This window comes from Taudactylus pleione, unplaced genomic scaffold, assembly GCF_031769625.1.
Source record: "Taudactylus pleione unplaced genomic scaffold, aTauple2 ptg000018l, whole genome shotgun sequence".
In the NCBI taxonomy this organism is placed as follows: domain Eukaryota; kingdom Metazoa; phylum Chordata; class Amphibia; order Anura; family Myobatrachidae; genus Taudactylus; species Taudactylus pleione.
In genome coordinates, this window is record NW_028284420.1 from 6,265,356 (window position 1) to 6,289,008 (window position 23,653).

At 43.6% G+C, this 23,653-nt stretch overlaps 1 protein-coding gene across 4 annotated transcripts in view; it reads left to right on the forward strand.

The window, feature by feature from the left end:
* GHDC (GH3 domain containing) overlaps nt 1–23,653 on the forward strand; it is a 69,194-nt gene that overhangs the window by 13,531 nt on the left and 32,010 nt on the right. For 3 of the 4 annotated variants that reach the window (XM_088442460.1, XM_088442461.1, XM_088442464.1), the window contains exons 7-8: nt 3,102–3,235; nt 9,413–9,501. In XM_088442460.1, coding sequence (XP_088298586.1) covers nt 3,102–3,235; nt 9,413–9,501 — 223 coding nt within the window. Of the gene's footprint in view, nt 1–3,101; nt 3,236–9,412; nt 9,502–18,778; nt 19,072–23,653 lie in introns of those variants that run through there. The other variant, XM_088442462.1, reaches the window with a different exon arrangement.

Here is a 23,653-nt window from a genome sequence, read left to right on the forward strand (position 1 = left end):
CCTGCCCCCTTCCGTGCCCCTTGAACCGTACTCACCTAAGTCCTCTTACATTGGGGTGGGTGTCCTGGATGTGGGAGAGAGGTAATGGTGCTCTCTTGCTTATGGCCAATTCTTTTAACCCCTACTCTGCCCCCCTTCCCTGCTGCCAGCCCAGCTGCCTACCACTGGCCAGCCGGGCTAGTGAGGTGCTAAAAGAGGGACAGGTCTGGCCCCCCGGCACACCCCCCCAGGGATTTGCGCCGTTGGCTTGCGGGCCGGCTATCGCCCCTCCTTATCCTGCTGCGGCGGCCATTTACTGGCGCCTTCGCCCCTGTAATCTTCATTTAGATCTCCTAGTGCTGTCCCCGCAGTGAGCTGTGGGTGTGGCACTGTGGGTTAGGAGCCACCGTGATGAAGCGGCACTGCAGTGTTTTAGCCGCCTGGTCCTCTGGCTCACTTTTACCTTGATGGATTGTCAGCTGAGAGATATCTATGTAGAGCTCCCGCATTCAAGCGGCAAGAGCTCAGTTGATTAGCTCAGTGGCCGGCAGCCATATTCGCCTGTTTAAACAGCAGAGTGTGAAAGCTCAATTCCTCCAAAGTGTGGGTGATGATCGGAGAGGCAATGAATATAATCAACGGCAAACAGTCCGTCTTTAGTTAGCAGCAGAAAACAAAGAAGCCCATGCGCCTTAACGCGTTTCTCTGGGACTTTTGCTCCCAGTTTCTTCTGCTCCATGACGGTGGCTCGGGGGGGGGGGGGTTTGGTTTAGGGTTCCCGGGGTGGACTTAGGGTTAGGCACCCCCTGGGAGACTTAAGTTTAGGGGGCAGCGGGGAAGGGGGGGTTAGGTTTAGGCACTGGGGGGAAGGTGAGGGTTAGGGTTAGGGGGTACAATTAGGTTAGACGATACTTACCTTGGACGATCAGGATTACCTCCTCTGCCGGGATGCCGCTGTCGGGATTCCAACCGCCGGGCATGGGTTCGGCAGTAAATCATACCAATTCCACACAGGCATTACTAAATGGCAGACACACTTTCCAGATCTAATGGAGGCTGATATTGTATGCATATTCCCTTAGAACGATATCTGCTACTACACATAGAGCAGGGATGGGGAACCTCCTGCCTGGTGCATGTATAAGGCCCGCAGAATCATTTGGTCTAGCCCTCTGAGCTTTTTTCGGCTACCCTCATCTAGCTAGCAGGGTGCCTAGAATGGGAGAAAAAAAGGGATATTCCCTCCAGCACACTGCAGCAATATCAACAAAAATACTTGAATCCTACATAATAATTTTTAACTATTTCTCATTATATTAACACTTATTGATTTATTTTTACACATCTATACTTTTCCCTTATATGTGTAATGCCCTGGGGATGGTCCTTGGCTGGATTCTTTTGGGGTTCCCTGCGCCTCGGACATGAACCCCATAATGTTAGGGACAGCGTTATAGAGGAGCCTTGACGTTGGCCCGGCGCTTATTCATATATTTGCAAATGTATGTAACCAATACCTCTGAATTTCTATTATTTTATATTTTCAAAATGGGTTGGGTTGAATCTTCCCTCCACAATACAGAAAAAACTGAACACTTTTTCTCCCTGGGAACGCTTTATAGACACGTTACCTACTGATCTTAAAAGACAAATACACCATCGTTTTAGATCAACTATCTGGTACGAAACCAGAACATTCTTGTAAGAGACTTAACTGGTGTTTATGATGCTAGACCTGGACGCACGTGGCTCACCCCTAGCATTACCTGGCTACCCTTGTAACCTTTTTCTTTACCCTTTATTTTTTTCTCCGTTCCACGTTCTCTCATTTCTTCATTTTTGGATCATCATATTACCACTCAATTTTTGTGGATAATAAATGACACAGAACTCTTTTTTTTTTTTATAGTTTTTCTATATATTTTTGGCTTAAAATGCTGTTCATTAACATTATTATTAACAAATAGGAATTGCATGTCTACATAGATAGTTTTATCACGTTATGTATAACGAATTTACTACATTATGATATTGTCATCCCTTTATTTAGACATATGTTATAATATTCTTTATTGTGCTTTTGTTATTCTATCTTGTACATTTCATTGTCATGTATGATTTCCACAAAAATCGTGATATCTGTAGTATGGATCTTCTCATTTTTTCTTGATTCTAATAGAAACATTTCTGGGGAAAAAAAAATCTAAATCTCAGTGTATAAAACTATGCTGCCCGGTATTTATGTATTACATGCAAATGCAGGCAGTATTGACCCTGGGAATAATGAGTCTGCTTTAGGATGTCGGCACGTCAAATATACTAAAGTGCTAACTCCTCCCTCCTCCATATCCCCATTCTGCTGTTCAATCACTGGTTTGTTATTTAGCGTGCTCATAAGATAGACTGCTGCAGCAGCCTAATGTACTTTTTATGACTGACTGAAGTCATTCATTAATAATTTTTTTTTCACTACTATAACGTCTAATAGTCAAGAACAATAGACTGAGGAAGCGCAGGGCAAGGCCTTGTCCCAAAGTTATCCCCCCAAGACCACCCTGCTCCCAATGTTGGATGTTTTCAGGGAGCCCCTTTCACCATTGTTATAGGTGGTAACCAGGGGCCCTGCACTTATAGTGCCCTTGGGTGCAATAGTGCCAGACCACAAACTGGGAGATTATGGCCTACAACATACACCAAACCTAAATTAAAATCCAATGACTTTAAATGCCATGTTAGAAATTTCACAGTAAAATAACTGGTATATTTCAGTAAAATAAGAATCATAAGTAAAGTAAATGTTTGGAATAGTTCATTATTTCAATAGTTAGTTCACTCCCCTTTCATCCATGTACAGTGCCATCAATTTTAAAGATATTTACTTGACCATAGTACCAAAAGGAAAAAAAACAATATTGTGTAGAGAAAAAAAATAAATACATTTTTCACTAGAAAACCATAGAGCCTGTTGAGGTTAATGTTTACATGTATCAGTGACCGTAGTCATGGTGAGATAATTTCATTATTTTAAACACATTATATAATTTTTCATTACCCTTGTGCAAACAATTCTTGCCATGGATTTTGACATTTATTATTGTTGTCACTATTGTTTTACTTTTTAGAAAAAGCCAGACCTTGAGTGTCCGTGGAGAGCGCATTTCAGAACGTAATTTCTATAGGACGCTCATGCGTGCTGTAAGCTTGTGGCCTGGTGCCACTCTTCTTAACTACTGCTGTGCAGAGAGCGCGATTCTGGGTAGGTAGACAATAATCAGATTGCTCTCACCTAGTGCTGATCATACATTGTGTACTCTCTAGTGTCCATTCCCTAGCATGCTTTCAGGCATTTCCATCTGTGAGAGCTTACATTGTAGCCCATTCTCCTGTCACCTGTCTTCTGATCAACACAACTTTCTATTGTTGACCTCCGGTTTATATGAACTCATATTGCTTTCTTTTTCTAATCACCCTGTTCTCCTACACCTGTATAGGACTTGCAGTTTGACATGGAAAGCTTTGCATTGTGTCTATTGCTGCTTTCACAAAGGAAATGACAATTAGTACATTATTTTTATTTGCTCTAATTCAGGCTATTGCCTTGTTCCTCCACAAAAAGTATTTTCATAGGGAGTGATTCAGTTAGCATCACGTGGCTGTAGCTCCCATGTTAAGTGCCTGGAGCTATTCAATTTACTGCCACTTAACCTGGGTGATGCACCTTACTGTGACTAATGCCTGGGGCTTAGTCGTGATAAACTGCATCTCCAAGGTTCAGTGCTGGGTATGATGCAGTTACTACACGCGGTAAGCCTGTGACTAGCTCAGAGGCACTAGTTAAGGCAGATTTATGCTTGCACCCTCAGGTGGGTGTGAGCAGTAATCCGCTAGTCTCAGGCCGCAGGAGTAATTGAACAGCTCTGAGCACTTAACCAGGAGCAACATCCCTGCAATGCTAATTGAGTTTCCCCCATACTCTACTATACATACAGCATCAGCATTTCCTTTTGTGTCATCTAAAGACACACTTAGTCATTAAAAAATACTGTACATCCCCTATTGGAGAATGGCCTCTTCATGATGGATACTGCAGCCTGTGCTCTGTGTCTGGGCAGGGCTGCAATCCTTAGTAGGGTTATGGCAGCTTTCTCAAATAGTTTCCCCAGTATTCCCTGTCTATTCATTTGAACCATTCCGATGCTCACAGTGATGTAATCTATCACACTAACCAGCAATCTCTTCCTCATTACCCAAATTATTCCATGTTACTCTGTCACTTTTATTGTCACATCAATTTTTACACTTAAGGTGCGTACACACTTGGCGATATTACTGAGCGATTGCACGATTACGACATCGTAGTCATGCAATCGCTCAGTAATCGTGCTCTGTCAGAAGCGACCAGCGATGCGCGCTCCCTCTGGTCGTTTCCGACATCTGTCATCGCCTGAACAAGCAAGTCAATCTGCCGATAACGACAGATTGGCCATGTTCAGGAATGAGGGAGGGTGCCTGCACTGAACGACATATCATTCAGTGTAGGCACTACAGAGGACCAGGAACGACTGTACAATTATGATGTCATAATCATGCTGTCTTTCCTAATCACCTAGTGTGTACACACCTTTAGTCATTATTCTAGACATATTGTACAGTTCTGTCTTAGCCTGCATGTGAACCCCACGTTATACCAATTCATGACATTTATCGCACCATTCAGTCTCCTCAGTTTCTCTCCTCTTTATTGTAGTCCACATCAGAAGATGTTACGTTTGTCATTCTCCTTGTGTTTCACAGCAGTTACAGCAGCCTATTCAGAAACCCACAAAGAAAGTTTAGCTGAACTGTTTTTCTCACCGTATTCTATCTATTGCCACCTTCTTTCAGTTTTTTGACTGTATCCTGGAGCATTCACCTTTTCTCTCCCAGACTATAATTAATCTTCCCCGTGTCTCCATTAACCTCCCAAAGCTCTTAATTTTAACTTTGTATGCTGCTACACCAATCAGCACTGCTTAAGCCAACCCCTAACTGTTCTCTCTCCCTGATCTCTTTGTTATCTTAAAGCATTATATTCCATATACGCCAACGTTAAAAAAAATACACACAGGCTTTGATTAAATTATTCCACAGTTACATCTAATTCTTCTCTAAGCCTAAGCCAGTAGTCACTGCAGGTGTTTTATTGATTCCTAATTCTTTCCTACTCTTATTTTCCTACTCTTATTCTAACTCTTCCCCCGCCCCTGCAATAGCGAATTTGTGTACCCATTATCTAATTCATCATCCATTCACTGTTTCATTTAGCCTTCTTATATACTTTTTTCACTACCCTAGACTTACACTCAGGGGCGTAACGAGAACTTTGTGGGCTCCATAGCAACATTTTTAAGGGGCCCCCAACTCAGGTCTCAACCAGAGGGCCCTAAGGTGTTAAATTAAAAATATATATAGAATAGTCAATATATTGACTACTATACATTATCTATATCCGGAGGGCATCGGAGCCATTGACCATTTGGGGTGAGTGCCGGTCCGTATAGCAAGAGATATACATATATATATATATAAATATATATATATATATATATATATATGTACAGTATATAATGCAAAATCAGATGGCACTCAGGAACCACACACACATATATATATATATATATACACACATATATATATATATATATATATATATATATATATGCACACACAGTACATGTGTATATATAAACACATATACATACGTACACACATGTATATACGCACACACATACATACACATATATACATACACATAGACAGAACATACAGAACAAGAAGAGAGCACTATGTGGATGCACTTACACATTCCTCTCTCTCCACAGAAGTCAACCTCATAGTGGGGCTGGGGCGGGCTGCGGCTGTGCCTGTGTGGTGCGCTACGCTGCAGACCGGATCAGTAATAGAGATCCAATCTGTGGTGGGGGGGAACTCTTAGAGAGGGGGGCCCGGGGGTACTTGGTCCCCACCCCTTAGACAACACTGCAGCAGGGACCAGCATGCTGTCCACTCGACCCATTGTTAATACGGCCCTGGGTGCAGGGGGTTCTTTGCTGGGCCGCCGGGCCCCATAGCAACTGCACCCTCCATAGTTATGCCACTGCTTACACTCTGTTATAAACCACCTCCTCATCAGTGCATTAGTTGTTTGTGTCATTTTGTTTTTTATTAGGTTGGTATTCTCATCATCCATTATCTATTAATCACTACACTATTCATGTAAATAATGAAGAATTAACCTGAAGTCCTTTAATATTATTTGCACCTAGATCATGCATCAGTTACAAAGTTTCTTTTTTAACCACTTAACTGACGTGGTCGCATGGGATGCGAATGCAGGCAACTGTGCTTCAGCTGACAACGTCCATCCACACCGCACCGTTGTGTTTTTGAAGAGGAAATCCTTTCTACACATGCGCAGAACGGATCTCTTCTGACTTCCCGGACTCTCCTGCAGACCTGGCAATTGTTGACCGGTTTTGCCGGAAAAAAAAACGCCTTTTAAGTGGTTAAACGTTATAGGTCTAGTTTAGACCCTACTTGAGACTTACACCCATTAGCCCAACTAGGGCTGTAACTAGGGTAGTGCGACCAATGCCATGGCACAGGGCACCGAAGGGCAAGGGGCGCTGTTTGGGCCTGTCAATTTTCCTGTTTATTATCATTCTCACTTGTAGCTTCCTCTTCTTTTATCCCCAGCATTTCCTGACTTTCCCATCTCTTCTCTGGCCCTTCCCCATGAAGCCATGGCCATTTTTCAGGTGCACTATTTAAAAAAAAAATGGGGGACGGGGGACGGTGCGCCACTGCTCTCTCTGGCACAGGGCACCAAAAAGTCTAATTGCTGCTCTGAGCCCAACCATTTGTTCTATTGCATACCCGTTTTTCTCTATCCTTCATTTCTTTCATCCCATCCTGTATTTGATTCATTCTATTGTTCCCTCATTTGATCTGTATACCAGTCAGTGGGATAACTAGGGTCTTCGGAACCCAGGGCAAGTTTAAGATTGGCGCCCCACCACCACCACACTAAAACTTATTTCACGTGCCGAAGGCGCGTTTCAAAAAAATGGGCATTGTCAAATACCAGAAGGGGCATGGCTACTTAAAATGGGACGTGTCAACATGACACACCACCCACTTGTCACTTTGGAAACATTCCTTTCCATTCCATATGCACCTTACCTTTACGGTGATTTCACACAATGTGGAACCTCTGAAGAAATACATCCTCCCTGAGGCAACGGCGTCTTCAGTCGGTATTCAATATTCATGGTGGTCACATCATCCGGAAGATGCCTGTTTGTGTAGGAATATTAACAAGGTCATCATCATACAATAGCGGTTCAACCAGACTCGTTCCCCCTGTGTAACTTCCTTCCCCCTACGTCTCTCAGCCACACCATCATTTCACTGCATCGTCTCTTAGCCACACCATCATCTCCCTCCCTGCGATGTCTCTTAGCCACACCATCGCCTCCCCCCTGCATCGTCTCTTAGCCACACCATCGCCTGCCCCCATGTCATCCCTCAGCCACACCATCACCTCCCCCTGCGTCATCTCTCAGCACACCATCATCTCCCCCTGTGTCAACTCTCAGCACACCATCACCTCCCCCTCTACGTTGTCTCTCAGCACACCATCACCTCCCCCCGCATCGTCTCTGAGCACACCACCTCCCCCGCATCGTCTCTCAGCACACCATCACCTCCCCCCTGCGTCATCTGTCACACGATCATCTCCCCCCCTTTGTCGTCTCTCAGCACACTATCACCTCCCCCCTGCGTCGTCTTTCAGCATACCATCACCTCCCCGTGTCGTGTCTCAGCACACAGTCACCTCCTCCACTGTGTTGTCTCTGTCACGCGATCAGCTCCCCCCTGCATCGCCTCAGTCACACCATCATCTCCCTCCTGCGTTGTCTCTCAACACACAGACACCCACTGACACACACGCTAACATAGATACACACTGATACAGATAAACACACTGACACATACTTATATACACTGATACATATACACACACTGACATATATATACACACACACACACACACACACACACACTCTGACATATATACACACTGACACCTATACACACACACACACACTGAAAGCCTATACATACACACACACACTTATTTCACACAAATGCAGTCAGGAGCCCACCCACCGCCCTCCCCCGGCACCACACATTAAAAATTAACACCCCAGCCACCACTCCCGCGGCAGCTTAGCCATCCAATTCCCCCCCCCCCCTGCGGCAGCAATCACCCACCTGCAGTGCGTGAACTGAGACAGAGAGCACCGGGGAGGGAAGAATCGCTCCTCACCCTGCGCAGACGGCAGCTCTAGTACAGGTCAGGAGGATACAGCTTGGTAGGAACACTTGTCTGTTCGTTAAAGCAGGGCAGACTTAGGACACAATGGTGGCGGGGGGGAGAGGCAGGCGTGCGAGTACAATGCCCTGGCCGGCGCCCCCCCCCTCTGCAGGGCTTGCCACGTCACCCAGGGCACGAACCCCGTTCGACCCCCCCCCCTAGTTAAGCCACTGGTACCAGTTTACGCTGCCCTTTATTAACTGCTACATATACCTACTTCTTCAGGCCTTTATTCTATTCATACACAGGTTTTCCCAGACTCCTGCCCTTTATTTGCATTCTTGTTCTATCTATACACCAATATAAAGTCACATCATAAGCAATATTCCAATAATCAAGGTTCATGTCCATTCACTTTCCTTGCTTCTGTTATGCCTTACCTTACTTATACTGTGTTCACGTCATCTTTACCCTCCCTTAGGGGAGAGGTATCAAACCTTGGAGAGAGATTAAAATGGTGAGAGAGCGAAAGTACCAACCAATCTGCATCTAAATTACATTTTACTGTGTTTGAAAAATTACAGTTAGGAGCTGATTGTTTGGTACTTTATATCTCTGCACTTTATCTCTCTCCAAGGCTTGATACATCTCCCCCTTTGTCTCAGAAGGAGGAACGGCCCAAAGCCTTGGTCTTCTGCGGTTTTCTCCCACCAGGGTTTTTCCTGTCCTGCGCGCTTATGGTTATCTATACTATAATGCCTATATTTTACCACTTCCCCCTCTTTTTATGTTGCATGGTTCAATCATTTTGGTTTCAGTGCCTTCAATCTTCCGGGCTTTCTTTACTGAATGACCACCAACAAATGGAAGGCTTTGCCTGTGGTTGTGGGAGTAGCTGGGTGCCTCTTATTTCTTCCCTTCGTCTCCTTGCTGTTGGAGTACAGTTACTCTCCCTTGCGCTTTAATTCTTTTTTGGGTGGTCCTCTTTTCTGAATTGTTCTTTTTGGGGCAATGTTTCGGTGCTCTCCTCCATCTCAAGCATATGTATTTGACTGTGCTCTTTTCTTATTCAAGGTCCATTCTCTGGGGGTTCTGACCCTCACTATGAGGTGTTTGTTGCACTGAAGGGCGTCAGAGACCTGTCTGAAGAACAGAGATATAAGGTAAGAGACCACCAGGCTCAAAATGACCTAGTTGTCTTGTTTAAATGGGCATCAGTGCATGCAAACAATTTATGTACATGTGCACTCAGACCTGGTGACAGGAGGGGACAAAGGGGACACCCATATTCGGCCCCAAGGATCAGGGACAGAAAAAATGGGGCAGCAGCTCCGATTAAAACTTTATAAACTGCTGTGCTGTTACAGCAGTCTTCCAGCTGAAACCCCGCTCACCGACACCCTTCTACCCCTTCCCAAGTCAAACATTGGGTCACACTGTGACATACAGGGGCTGGTGCTCCTCCTCCTGGGCTCACGTCCCCTTGCACCCAGCTCAGGCACTACCACCGCAATAATCAGTCCTTACCCTGCCTACTTTCTTTCTCTCCTCTCCCATCACCTTCCTCCCCTGTTGGTCAACTCCCCTCTCGCAGCAACCCTGACCCCCATCCCCACGTCACCCCCAAACCATCGCAGCACCCATGATATCCCCTGCCACACTCCTCTTAGTGGTCCAGCTGAAAAGTGTAGGGAGAGAGCTAAGCGTTATGATGGTCCATTCACACAGCCTCAGCATGAAGGTAAGTAAATATGTTATTGTCATTTTTAACGTGTCTGTGTGTATATATAAAATGTAATATGAGCATGTATGTGTGTGTGTATATAGTTATATATGTGCGTGTGTGTATATATTAGGGGTGTGCACCGGCCACTTTTCGTGTTTTGTGTTTTGGTTTTGGATCTGGATCTTTCTTCGTGTTTTGGATCTGGATTGGTTTGCCAAAACCACCCTTCCGTGTTTTGGGTTCTGGGTTTTGTGTTTTGGATCTGTATTTTTTTGAAAAAAAGCATAAAAACAGCTAAAATCACTTAATTTGTAGGTTTTTCTGCTCCTATGCTATTATTAACCTCAATAACCTTAATTTCCACTCATTTCCAGTCTATTCTGAATACCTCACACCTCACAATAGTGTTTTTATGTCCAAAAGGTTGCACCGAGGTAGCTGGATGACTATGCTAAGCGACACGAGTGGGCGGCACAAACACGTGACCCATCTAGGCGTGAAACTGCAGTGGCAGACAGGATGGCATTGAAAAACTAGGCCCCAAACTGTACATAATGCAAAGAAAAAAAAGAGGTGCAAGATGGAATTGTCCTTGGGCCCTCCCACCCACCCTTATGTTGTATAAACAGGACATGCACACTTTAACAAACCAATCATTTCAGCGCCAGGGTCTGCCACACAACTGTGGCTGAAATGATTGGTTCGTTTGGGCCCCCACAAAACAAGCTGGCAATTAATCTGTCCCTGCACAAACTGGCTCTACGGAGGCAAGAAGTCGTCCTCATCCTCCTCATCCACAGATTCCTCACCCTCTTCAGTGTTATGTACATCCTCATCCTCACAGAGTATTAATTCGTCCCTGCTGGAACCACAGGTCCCTCTGTACGTTCTGGAGGCTGGTCTCCCTGGAAGAGTTGATCATTCATTTTATGAACATCATCTTCTCCACATTTTGTGGAAGTCTGACATGCCTACTTGGATGCTGTCACCGATGTAATCCTTTAACAGACAGACGCACGCTTGTCGCTGCTGCTTTGAGGATTCAAGTGCGGCTACAGCCCACACAATTCACAAAGACAGAAAAAAAAAAAGAATATTTTTATTGTTTGTGGAGCACACTTTGAGGGTTACACCACCCTCTAACAGACAGATGCACGCTTGTCGCTGCTGCTTTGAGGATGCAAGTGCGGCTACAGCCCACACAATTCACAAAGACAGAAAAAAGAAGAAGAATATTTTTATTCTTTGTGTAGCACACTTTGAGGGTGTCACCACCCTTTAACAGACAGACGCACGCTTGTCGCTGCTGCTTTAAGGATGCAGGTGCGGCTACAGCCCACACATTTCACAAAGACCGAAAAAAAAAGAACAATATTTTAATTGTTTGTGTAGCACACTTTGAGGGTGTCACCACCCTTTAACAGACAGACGCACGCTTGTCGCTGCTGCTTTGAGGATGCAAGTGCGGCTACATCGCACACAAGTCACAAACACATAAAAAAAATAGTTTTTTATTTTTTGGAGCACTTTGAGAGTTACACCACCCTTTAACAGACAGACGCACGCTTGTCGCTGCTGCTTTAAGGATGCAGGTGCGGCTACAGCCCACACATTTCACAAAGACCGAAAAAAAAGAACAATATTTTAATTGTTTGTGTAGAACACTTTGAGGGTGTCACCACCCTTTAACAGACAGACGCACGCTTGCCGCTGCTGCTTTAAGGATGCAGGTGCGGCTACAGCCCACACATTTCACAAAGACCGAAAAAAAAAGAACAATATTTTAATTGTTTGTGTAGCACACTTTGAGGGTGTCACCACCCTTTAACAGACAGACGCACGCTTGTCGCAGCTGCTTTAAGGATGCAGGTGCGGCTACAGCCCACACAATTCACAAAGACAGAAAAAAGAACAATATTTTAATTGTTTGTGTAGCACACTTTGAGGGTGTCACCACCCTTTAACAGACAGACGCACGCTTGTCGCTGCTGCTTTAAGGATGCAGGTGCGGCTACAGCCCACACAATTCACAAAGACAGAAAAAAGAAGAATATTTTTATTGTTTGTGTAGCACACTTTGAGGGTGTCACCACCCTTTAACAGACAGACGCACGCTTGTCGCTGCTGCTTTGAGGATGCAAGTGCGGCTACATCGCACACAAGTCACAAACACATTAAAAAAATAGTTTTTTATTTTTTGGAGCACTTCGTGAGTTACACCACCCTTTAACAGACAGACGCACGCTTGTCGCTGCTGCTTTAAGGATGCAGGTGCGGCTACAGCCCACACAATTCACAAAGACAGAAAAAAAAAGAACAATATTTTAATTGTTTGTGTAGCACACTTTGAGGGTGTCACCACCCTTTAACAGACAGACGCACGCTTGTCGCTGCTGCTTTAAGGATGCAGGTGCGGCTACAGCCCACACATTTCACAAAGACAGAAAAAAAAAGAACAATATTTTAATTGTTTGTGTAGCACACTTTGAGGGTGTCACCACCCTTTAACAGACAGACGCACGCTTGTCGCTGCTGCTTTAAGGATGCAGGTGCGGCTACAGCCCACACAATTCACAAAGACAGAAAAAAGAAGAATATTTTTATTGTTTGTGTAGCACACTTTGAGGGTGTCACCACCCTTTAACAGACAGACGCACGCTTGTCGCTGCTGCTTTGAGGATGCAAGTGCGGCTACATCGCACACAAGTCACAAACACATTAAAAAAATAGTTTTTTATTTTTTGGAGCACTTCGTGAGTTACACCACCCTTTAACAGACAGACGCACGCTTGTCGCTGCTGCTTTAAGGATGCAGGTGCGGCTACAGCCCACACAATTCACAAAGACAGAAAAAAAAAGAACAATATTTTAATTGTTTGTGTAGCACACTTTGAGGGTGTCACCACCCTTTAACAGACAGACGCACGCTTGTCGCTGCTGCTTTAAGGATGCAGGTGCGGCTACAGCCCACACATTTCACAAAGACAGAAAAAAAAAGAACAATATTTTAATTGTTTGTGTAGCACACTTTGAGGGTGTCACCACCCTTTAACAGACAGACGCACGCTTGTCGCTGCTGCTTTGAGGATGCAGGTGGAATCTAGACGGGATTTGGAACCGAGGACACACTACCTCCATCAATTGTCTAAATCCCACTGCACTAATGTCGGATACCGGACGCACGTCTAACACCAACATAGCAGTCAAGGCCTCAGTTATACGTTTTGCTTCAGGATGACTGCTGTCGTACTTCATCCTCATCGCTAGGGACTGTTGGAGGGTCAATTGTTTAGTAAAAGTAGTGATGTTCCTACTTCCTCTCTGGGATGATGAACAACTCCCAGCAGCAGCAACAGCACTAGTAGGAAGTGGTTCTTGATCTTTCCCTATTTTATTTTTATCAGAGAAAGTTTGGTCCTCCATTTATGTTATATTGATATATATACGTGCGGCTAAAGCGCACACAAACACAGAAAATATTTTTTTATTTTTGCTGGAGAGTAGTGCACTTTGTGGGTTACACCACCCTTTAAGAAATGAGCCAGCCGGCTCTTTACTTATGGGACACAGGCGCACGCTTGGCGCTGCTCCTTTGTTGATGCACGTGCAGCCACAGTGCACACAAGTCACAAACACAGAAAATATATATTTTTTTGGTTTGGAGTGTACTTTGGGGGTTACAGAACCCTTTAACGGTCAAGCCAGCCGGCCCTTTACTTATGACACAGGCGCACGCTTGGCACTACTTTGTTGATGCACGTGCGGCTACTGCGCACACAATTCACAAACACAGAAAATAATTTTTTTTTTGGTTTGGACTGGAGTGTACTTTCGGGGGTTACAGCACCCTTTAACGGTCAAGCCAGCCGGCCCTTTACTTATGACACAGGCGCACGCTTGGCACTACTTTGTTGATGCACGTGCGGCTACTGCGCACACAATTCACAAACACAGAAAATTAATTTTTTTTTGGTTTGGACTGGAGTGTACTTTGGGGGTTACAGCACCCTTTAACGGTCAAGCCAGCTGGCCCTTTACTTATGACACAGGCGCACGCTTGGCACTACTTTGTTGATGCACGTGCGGCTACTGCGCACACAATTCACAAACACAGAAAATATATTATTTTTTTAGCACTTGGGGGGAGCACCCCTGATGGACAGAGCACCCCCTGGACAACACTACAGCACCTCTTTAGGACTGGGACACTGCACAGGACTTTGGAGTGGACACAGCCCCTATGGAGAACTGACTGCACAACACAGTCCAGCCAGCCCCTATGGACTTTGAAGTAGTGGACACAGCCCCTATTAACAACAGCAGCACAGCACAACACAGCCAGCCCCTATGGACTTTGAAGTAGTGGACAACAGCAGCACTACACTACACTACACTACACAGCCCTAACTCCCACCCTCCCTCTTCACTGTCCACAGCCGAGTGAGAAAATGGCGCCGACGTGGGTACCTTATATAGGATCCAAAACCCGCGAGACTCGGAAGGCGGGATGATGACGTTTTGCCTCAATTTCAGATCCGAGTCAGGCGGGAAAAGTCGAGCATGATTCGGATCGGACTCGGATCGGGTAGCTCGGGGGGGTTCGGATTTCAGAAATCCGAACCCGCTCACCCCTAGTATTTATATATATATATATATATAAATAATGTATGTATATGTGATATATATATGTGTGTGTGTGTGTATTTCCCTATCTGTAATAACTATGTGCGCGTGGACCCGGCATGTGTATTTGGAAGAGGTGTCAAGGAGGGCGCATTGGGAGAGGAGGGGTGGTTGAGAGCCCCTGAGATATCGGTGTACCCGGCCCTAAGATTTCTGTTGCCGGCTCTGTGTGCTCTAGATGCGTTTTCAGTGCATTTAGCAAGAAGCCACATGAAAGTTCACATGTGCTTCTTATGCTGTTAGATGGCCACTAAAGAACCTAAACAGACAGACTTCCCAAGGATCCAAAATTGTAATATGCTTGTACGGTCACTGTCCTAGTCTAACAATACCTGTACTAGCTTTAATATACTTGTATGCCACTAGATGGCCTCATAAGCTTGGAGTACGGGGTAATGTTACAGGATGGGTGCTTCTCAAACGATCCTGTCGCAGTGTGTACTTGGTTAACGTAGTGCCCTCAAATCATTGATAAACTTTGCCTCTTTGACCTATTTTTATGCAAGTTACAGTATTTGTAAGTAGAATAGGTACATACTTGCAGATGGCAGCCTGTTGTAAATCGTCCTGTACAGCCTGGAAAAACCTCAAAATAGTAGCCTACAGATCAGTAATTGGTCTCCAGCTGCTGATGGACTCTGCACACACTAAAAGTGGGGAAGGTGTTGCAGTAACGGTACTGTGGGGTAACCATAAAAGGTGCTATATTAAAATAAACCTTTATTGGATATGTATCACAATTCTAGACTAGAAATCCCTCTTCAAACAAATACATTCAGTTAGCAAATATTAAATACAACGTCAAAAGTGAAAAACCTCAAAATTAACATGAACAAAATTAAAAACCCTTTTTGTCAACCAGGACTGATTCATTTCACTGGTACTCTGGATGCACCAGGTAGCTTTTTTTTTTGTCTAACCAATGTGCAAAATAAGTACAGTGTGGTCTTTATAGTGTTAAATAAACAAACTCCCGGTCACATGGTACAAAACATACTTCAGCCACTGAGCAGAAACACTGATATATTTTCTTCATATAAAATATCTTTATCTCTGAAGCTAGGGTGGAATTTTTACCAATGTAGGCTCACTGTTTAAATGTATGAAGGCGTATCATTTTGTATGTAGATATTATGTGTGAACAGAACTTTGTGGATGATTTTAGGAAGCATGTGTAGGTGTGCATTAACAGCTGTGTTATATGTAAGTACTCATAGCTTAAAATCCTGTCCTTTAATGGTTGCCACAAGAGGATCCTGCTGGCTCCAGCATTAATCATATCACATGCAGAAGGGTAAAGACAAGTCTGACAATGAAGGAGTTAAAACTACATTGGGGACATAATCTGTTCCTTCTCTGTGTCCCACAGAGCTCTAAGTGTTTCCAGTTGCCCTGTTTAAATGGCTCCAGATGGCTGCAGGGGGGTGAGGGGTGATTTCTTGTACATCGGTGAATGGCACGCGCCTGGTTCAACATATGTTTGTGGGGGAGGAGAAGTATAGGATCAAATAAATATATAAAGATGAGATAAGTACAGAGGCTCCAGCAAAATCCAATGTAGTATGACTTGGGTAGGATAGATGCCAGCGAATGTGTAAGCATGTCTCTACCACCAAATTATATATATTATTTTAACCACAGCTAAATGATTACTAGTCTCTAATGCAGCCAGTGCTGTCTAGCATCATCTTTCCTTCATCCAGAAACATAACTGCAGAGGAGCAAATCAATTACCCTCCAATCACTTGTCCTCTTTGAATAAGGTTCCTGACCACTACTAATCCACCTAATCCACTACTCCTAATCAATTTGCCATTATTTATAAACTGAATTCTTTGTATTTTCTACCACAAGAAATTCCACTGATGTTACGTTAACATGTTGTTATAAATTATTTTAGTTCATAATTTATAAAATATATTTTATATATATATTCTATTATTCCTATTTGTTACTTATTCATCTTTTGTACATATTATAAATGTAGTTTAATTTAACTTCATAATTTTACATTCACACTGTGTACCTATATTTTAAATATTTTTTTTTACTTAAACTATCTAGTTCCAAATTCTTACCTTAAACTATCTAGTATCGCACACGGTTACTTTACTATTATACTCACAAAGGCAATTTGCTGTGTGTGTATGTTTTATGAGTAACTGTGGCTGCCAACACTGACAGACAACATCTTTATATAGGTCACTTTTATTTCACCCTATTTTTTACTACCGGTACCCTACAGCACAGGTTCTCAAACTCTGTCGTCAGGATCCCAAACAGTGCATGTTTTCCATGTCTCCTCACAGCGTTAAATAATTAGCTCCACCTGTTGATCTTTTCAAATGTGTCAGTGAGGAATGAATACACCTGTGCACCTGCTATGTGACCTGGAAAACATGACATGTGTGGTGTCTGAGGTCCGAGTTTGATTACCACTGCCCTAAGGTAAAATTTCATTCTGAGCAGCTGGATCCAGTCATCTATAGGTCATAATGTCATAATTGTAGCCAAACTCACTAATATATATTATACTGTGTATGTGTGTGTATGCGTATATATATATGTGTGTGTGTGTGTGTGTGTGTGTGTGTGTGTGTGTGTGTGTGTGTGTGTATATATATATATATATATATTTTTTTTTTTTTCTCACAGGTGATCAAGTAGAAAGTAGCTGCTAGGGAGCCACAATACAAATAATCTCCCTCTTTCTAAATGTGGGTGCCTCTGAATTTCTAGAAACCTGGTTAGGGGGAGAGCTTCTCCCAAACCTGGGCTCCATTTTTCTGATCACCAGACATCAACTTTTATGGGGGCATATAGTTTGAAAGAGAGGACTCCGTTCTTTCAACCAGGGGTCCCTTTTCGGTTTACATGCAACGGTTGGGGAGATATAGGAACTTAAAGTCCCTGCCAACTTACTTTACTAAAGTCAAATTTTCACCCATGCACATGACAATGCCACTTCCCGACGTACATTGCTGGGCGCCCACAACCAGTTTTGAAGATTGGTGGAGGTAGAGTATGTTTTTGCTTTTTCCCCAGATCACTGTGGAGGATGAGTGGGGCTTGTGCTCCACAGTCTTAAGGTATATGAGGAAGACAAACCCCATATTTCAGCAGCGAAGGGGTTAATTTTATAATTTACATAAAGGGTTAAAGTATCCCATGTATAATGTTCATGTGTCCTGTGCTATATAGAGGACAGTTTTCATGCAACTCAAACTCAGCTCAGTGGTTCACTGAAACAGATTCTTCTGATGCATCCTGCAGTATGTATATCCCTAATTTAGCTCCCATTATCTTCCAAGGAACTTTCTTGATTCTGTAATAAAGGCACACTTGTGCCACTCGCTTCCTTCAATTCAAAAACCTAAAGGTCTGATGTCGTGGAAGCCAGTCCTAGATTGGGTTTGGATATTTGCTCAGTTGTGTGTTTGAGTCAGTGTGTATACAAGATACCGGCCTGTACTGTGGGCATACAACAAGTCCACTTTTGGCCTATGAACTAGTCGTGATATCCATTGTTATATTAGAGATGTCCCGACTCCCGTAAGATTTCTTGCTGAGTACATTTATACCATGTAATTCTTACGCCTGTTCACCCATGAGAATTTGATCTTTAATAACAGGTATGAAAGAAAAAAATAAACCAGTCTCTAGGGAGTAGCGTTTCTAAAGCTTCTAAAACCGACAAGTGGAGGTGTTGACCACATCAACCAATCATATTCTGTCTATCATTTTCTAGGATCCAATAGAAAAATGATAGTTAAAATCTGTTTGGCTGCTATGGCAACACCTCCACTTTTACCTTTTTAGGAGCTTTACCACCCCCTAGATGTTCTTCCACCTGTCTATTTGCCTTCTGTGTACTTTGTGGTATTCTAGTGTCTGACCTGTTGAACCATTCGCAGCACATGCTTTTAGTCCGTACAACAGACACCAGGTAAATGTCTCAGAAATGTGTTCAAATATAGTCCTGGACTTAGCGTTTTAATGGTCTTTTGACTGTTTTTGTAAACTTGTTCCAGGTTGTAAACTCTGCACGAACTCCCCCCACCCCCAAGGAGTTTATATGCCGATTTTAATCAACTGGAAATCTTGACTAAGACTGTCCTTGTTCAATGAAAAAACAGTTCATATATCATTCTCAGTGCATGGCTTCAAATTATTTCACAACACTCATCCTGTTGCTATGACAGATAAGTCTTGACACATATTGATTGGGAATCCATACCCGAGAAGAGGACACAGCCAGGAAAGCCCTCTTATTGCAGACCATACTTTGGTTCTAATAATCACTGTTTTGCCAAATAGCGAGACAGATGTATTATAGCCTTTGACCGCATAGAATTTTTTGGGCAGTTATTATCTAAGCGTTCATGAATAAACATGTGCCTGATCTAGCTCGTAAAGTCAGCAGGACCTAGAATAAGTTATGTAAATTCTAAACTTATCTGACATTTATTTTGCTGCTGTGGTGTTTTAATGGATCACTAGGGATATAGCTGGAATCTGATATTTGAAGAATGATGGAGTCTTATATCTTTTGCCTTTTTCTTCCTCTGCAAGTTGTGCAGCAATATGGGTCACCTACCTCTCTATGATAGAAACACCGAAGAATTCGTAGCAGCATGTATACAGAATCTATCATGTCAATACTTCTTTATTTAGTCAAAAATGTTTTGTTTTGTTTGCTCGTCTTAGCATGGGATGTGACACACAGGAGACAAGGAAGTGACCTTTACACTAGAGATCAAGTAACTGGGACACAATTTTTCTACTCCCAAAGTCAGTTTAGCGCAGACCATTGTCAATTTATCTTTTAAGCGGGTAGGAAAGTCTGTATGAATGATGGAAATTTAGAAGAAAGCAGAGTGGGACTTTATAAGCTTCAAGTATCAGTAAATTTAAATATAGGATTAAAGTAGAATTTCTTTTAGGGATATGAAAAGTATCGCTACGATAAATGTGTACTCTCATATTCCAGCTACAGAACCATACAAATCTGCATAGACTACTTTTTATCTATAGGGACAACTTTAAATAATGTTGACTTTCATTTTATATCAGCAGAGATCGTTCCTGGCTACACCCAGTCTCAGGACAATGGACTATTTAAATTGTATTTATTTTTATTTGCAGTCGCATTTTCAAATGTTATACAAAGTAACAGTATGTAATATTTTGGTGTTCTTCTAAATACTGGAGTAATAAAAGATTAGTACTATTCCATTATGTTGCCAAGAAAAGCTGTATGTGTACTGAAGACTAATACTGGTCAAATACAGGTGAATATGCGCCTAAAGCATGAGCAGGCACGAGCACCAGAAGCATAGGATGAGTATATTTGCGTATTCCATTTGGATAGTACCAGCTGACCATCTGTCTGAGCCGCTGGATCACATGCAGTACAGTAGAGCCGCATTCTGTGGTGAGGTACTGAAGCACCTTTGGGTCATTCAGAAGGACCATCATTCCTAAGAGGCCCTGTGCAGCGCCAGACGCTGGACACCATGACGTTATACAAGCGGGAGCTGGAAAGCAGGAGTTCCAACAGACCCGGCATGGAGTGCAAGTGCAGATGGGGCCGATGACCCGGCTTGGGCAAGAAAGGCTTTGCAGGCAGTGGTCTGCACATTTGCCCAGATTGACGGCGGTCAGAAAGCAGTTAAAAATGGAGCTGCACATCGGAAGGAGCTGTATCTGGACTTCCAACTTCAGGCAGAAGATCCTGTACCTAAAAAGGACAAAGGCCCTGATTCAGAGCCGTTCATTAGAGGCAGTACGCTCGTTGCGTTCCGATGTTGAGTAACCGCGCATGCGTCGGTGTTACACTGCGCATGTGCGTACGGCAGATTGCGAGTTTTTTTGGTCTCGTTTGTCAAATAGCGTACAGGAAGTGACATGTCAAATGTGATTGACAGAACAGGCCGTTTTTGGGCGTTGACGGGGGTGGAGATGGAAAAACGCAGGCGTGGCGAGGCGTTTTTGGGGCGTACATACATTAACAAATGCGAACGTCAAATGTGTTCGTACAAACTCATACGTCACTGGATGATCCTCTTTCCCTTCAAAATGCTCGCACAGCTTAGGGGCTGGATAACTCGACCACAGTGGCGATGGCCTTCTCCTCCGTCCCGGCACTCCACGATGTTGCATCGATTAATCACGGCTTGTCAGAAACTCAATTAGTGTTGGATTGAAAACCGGCTTGGTATGTGTTTGGAAAGCAGTTTTTTTGGATAGCACAAAACCGAACGCAGGTGGAAATCATAGCTGCTAATGTCAGGATTACACAATCAATTAGCGTACATTTGTGGGGGTGTATTTTGGCCGCAATGTGTTCGTTTTTGGACTATTGTAACAATAATGTCATCATGTTTAGGATTGGTCCCTCATTTTGTGTTTGCAAGGTGTTTTTTACTCCTTAGGTAATGTTTTAAACGTTCCTTAACAAGCACTTTTTTTACAATGTGTAATTTGTGTTTTTGAACATTGTTGGCTTTTGGGCCAGGATTAAAAGTAACCCATTTTGTCAAGAATGTCATAATACAAAGTCGTACATTTCTGGTAAATTTATTTGTATCCACCCATAAATAAAAACACATATTGAACTACAACATTTTGGGCACTGTTCCACAATATTTATTAATTGTGCAAACTATAATTTTTGAATAAACGTAAATGTAAAAATTAAAAACAATTCACAAGAAAGGAGAGGGAAGTTTTGGCCAGAAAGGAATATGAGGCAAGCACAGAAGGAGTGTGGGAAAAGTAGCCAATGGTGTCACCGTTTTTTCGCCCGTTTGGCTGGGGGAGGGAGGGCGCCAGACCGGGTCCGGGATGTCATCGGGCTGGCCTGTCCAGAGGCAGATGTTGTGGCCTCTGGACTAGGCACAAGGCTAGGCACATTTGGAGGATTGGCTGATGTTGTGCCAGGGGTGGAGGATCCTGATGTTCCGGCAGGAAGGGAGGTCGGCTCCACCATGTGCTGGCGAGCGAGCTGCTCCAGGGCAGTGGTGATACGGATGTTGGCCCTGGTATTTTCCGCCAGGGCCTGACCAATGGTCACGTTGGCCGCAGCATTTTGCTCCAGGGCCTCAGCCACCCGTACCAGACTGGCGTCCATCCTCTGCAGAATCTCCGTATGGAAATCCGATTTTAAATTGAGTTCTGTGAGGAGGGACACTGCCTGCGAGGGGGATTACCCTGGGCTGGCTTCTGCAGGATCCTCAGCCGGATGTACTGGTTCCTCCCCTGCAGAGCCAGCAGAAATTCTGCGGCCAAGGCTCCCCTCTGGAGCAGACTCATCCGCCTGTGTCTCTGTTGGAAAAATTAGAAAAGATTCACATTAGAATCGACATATTGGCACAATAACATTTCACAGTTGGTGACATCACAACATTTACCTGGGACAACATGAGGAGCCGCAAAGTCTGGCATGTCCGTATCCATGTTGGACGCGCCAAACACCTCCACAAGCTGCACACACCCCTGTGCCAGCTCTTCTAAATCTGTAAACTCCAATGACACAGGGGTGGGACCTCCACCTGTCCCCCTTGCATGCCTAGCCCTGTGTGCCATTTTTTGTTTCAGGCGATATTTGAAGTCTTGCCATCTGTGGGTTAAATTGGAACCATTACTTTTTATTTGATTTGGTTGTTGGTTTTAGGGTGGTCAAGTGTTTACTTACTGCCGTTTGACATCCCGGGCTAGACGGACATAATCCCCCACCCTATTGACATCCACGGCTACCTCTTCCCACATTCTCCACTTCTGGCTTGCACTCATATTCCTGTCTGCCTGTGGCAGGATGTCCACACACTTCTGTATCAAAACCTCCATCTCCTTTCTTGTGAATTGTGGCTGCCTTTTCTTTTTGGCAGCTTTGCCCGGATTACTGGGCCCAGCAGCCTCTTCCATGTCATCCTCCTCACCTATTTGGGGTAATTTGAAGAAATCTCAACTTCCCAACTTGCAGAATAATATGTTTATAATTAATCATTGAGTCAAAATGCATGAAATAGTTACCACGGGACTGTTGTCCATTGTTTTCCTGGTCTGTATCCATGTGTGTTGTTCAAACTCCAAATACACCAGAATTGTGTTTTTGTCTCGTGACGTATTTATACATGCGTCCTTATTTTGCGGCCGCATCATTGATTGTGCGTTCCTCTGATCCTTCCTTAATTTGGGCGGGGAACTAAACACTATTTATGGGTTGTGGCGTTTCGACTCGAGGTGGCGTTTATTGAATGTTGGAGGTTACGTTGGTTGGAGTTGATTGTTGGCTGGTTTAGGAGATAGCGTTTATTGAGTTTTTTTCTTGGTGTAGCGGTTTTTCTTGGTTTTCCGTTCCTTTTTTTTTAACTTTTTTTGTTTTTTTGGCTCGTTTCCAGTTTTGGTAAGTTTAGGGAATTATAACTTCGGGGAAATTTGTCTCTCATTGTGGTGTTCATTTTTCTAATATGTTTTTTCCGTCATTTTATCTCTCTTAGGTTTTTTTGGGGCTCTGCCCCAAAGACATTTTGGTCCGGTTTCTTAGCTATTAGCTCTTGGTAAGTTCATGTGTTAAATTGTTTAGGGGTTGTTCTTGTTTGTCTGTACGCAACTTTGGTTGGCCTTCCACATGTTACGTTGTTTTTTGCCAAATCGCAATCTGTGTTTTTTGTTACTTTTTTTGGCGGCGTTATTGTGCCCTGTATTTGCGAACTAATTAGCGCATTTTTACTACTTACTATTGTGCCCTGTATTTGCAAACTAATTAGCGCATTTTTACTACTTACTATTGTGCCCTGTATTTGCAAAATAATTAGGGCATTTTTACTACTTACTATTGTGCCCTGTATTTGCGAAATAATTAGCGCATTGTGAAATGTGTATTCATCCCTTAATAATGTTTT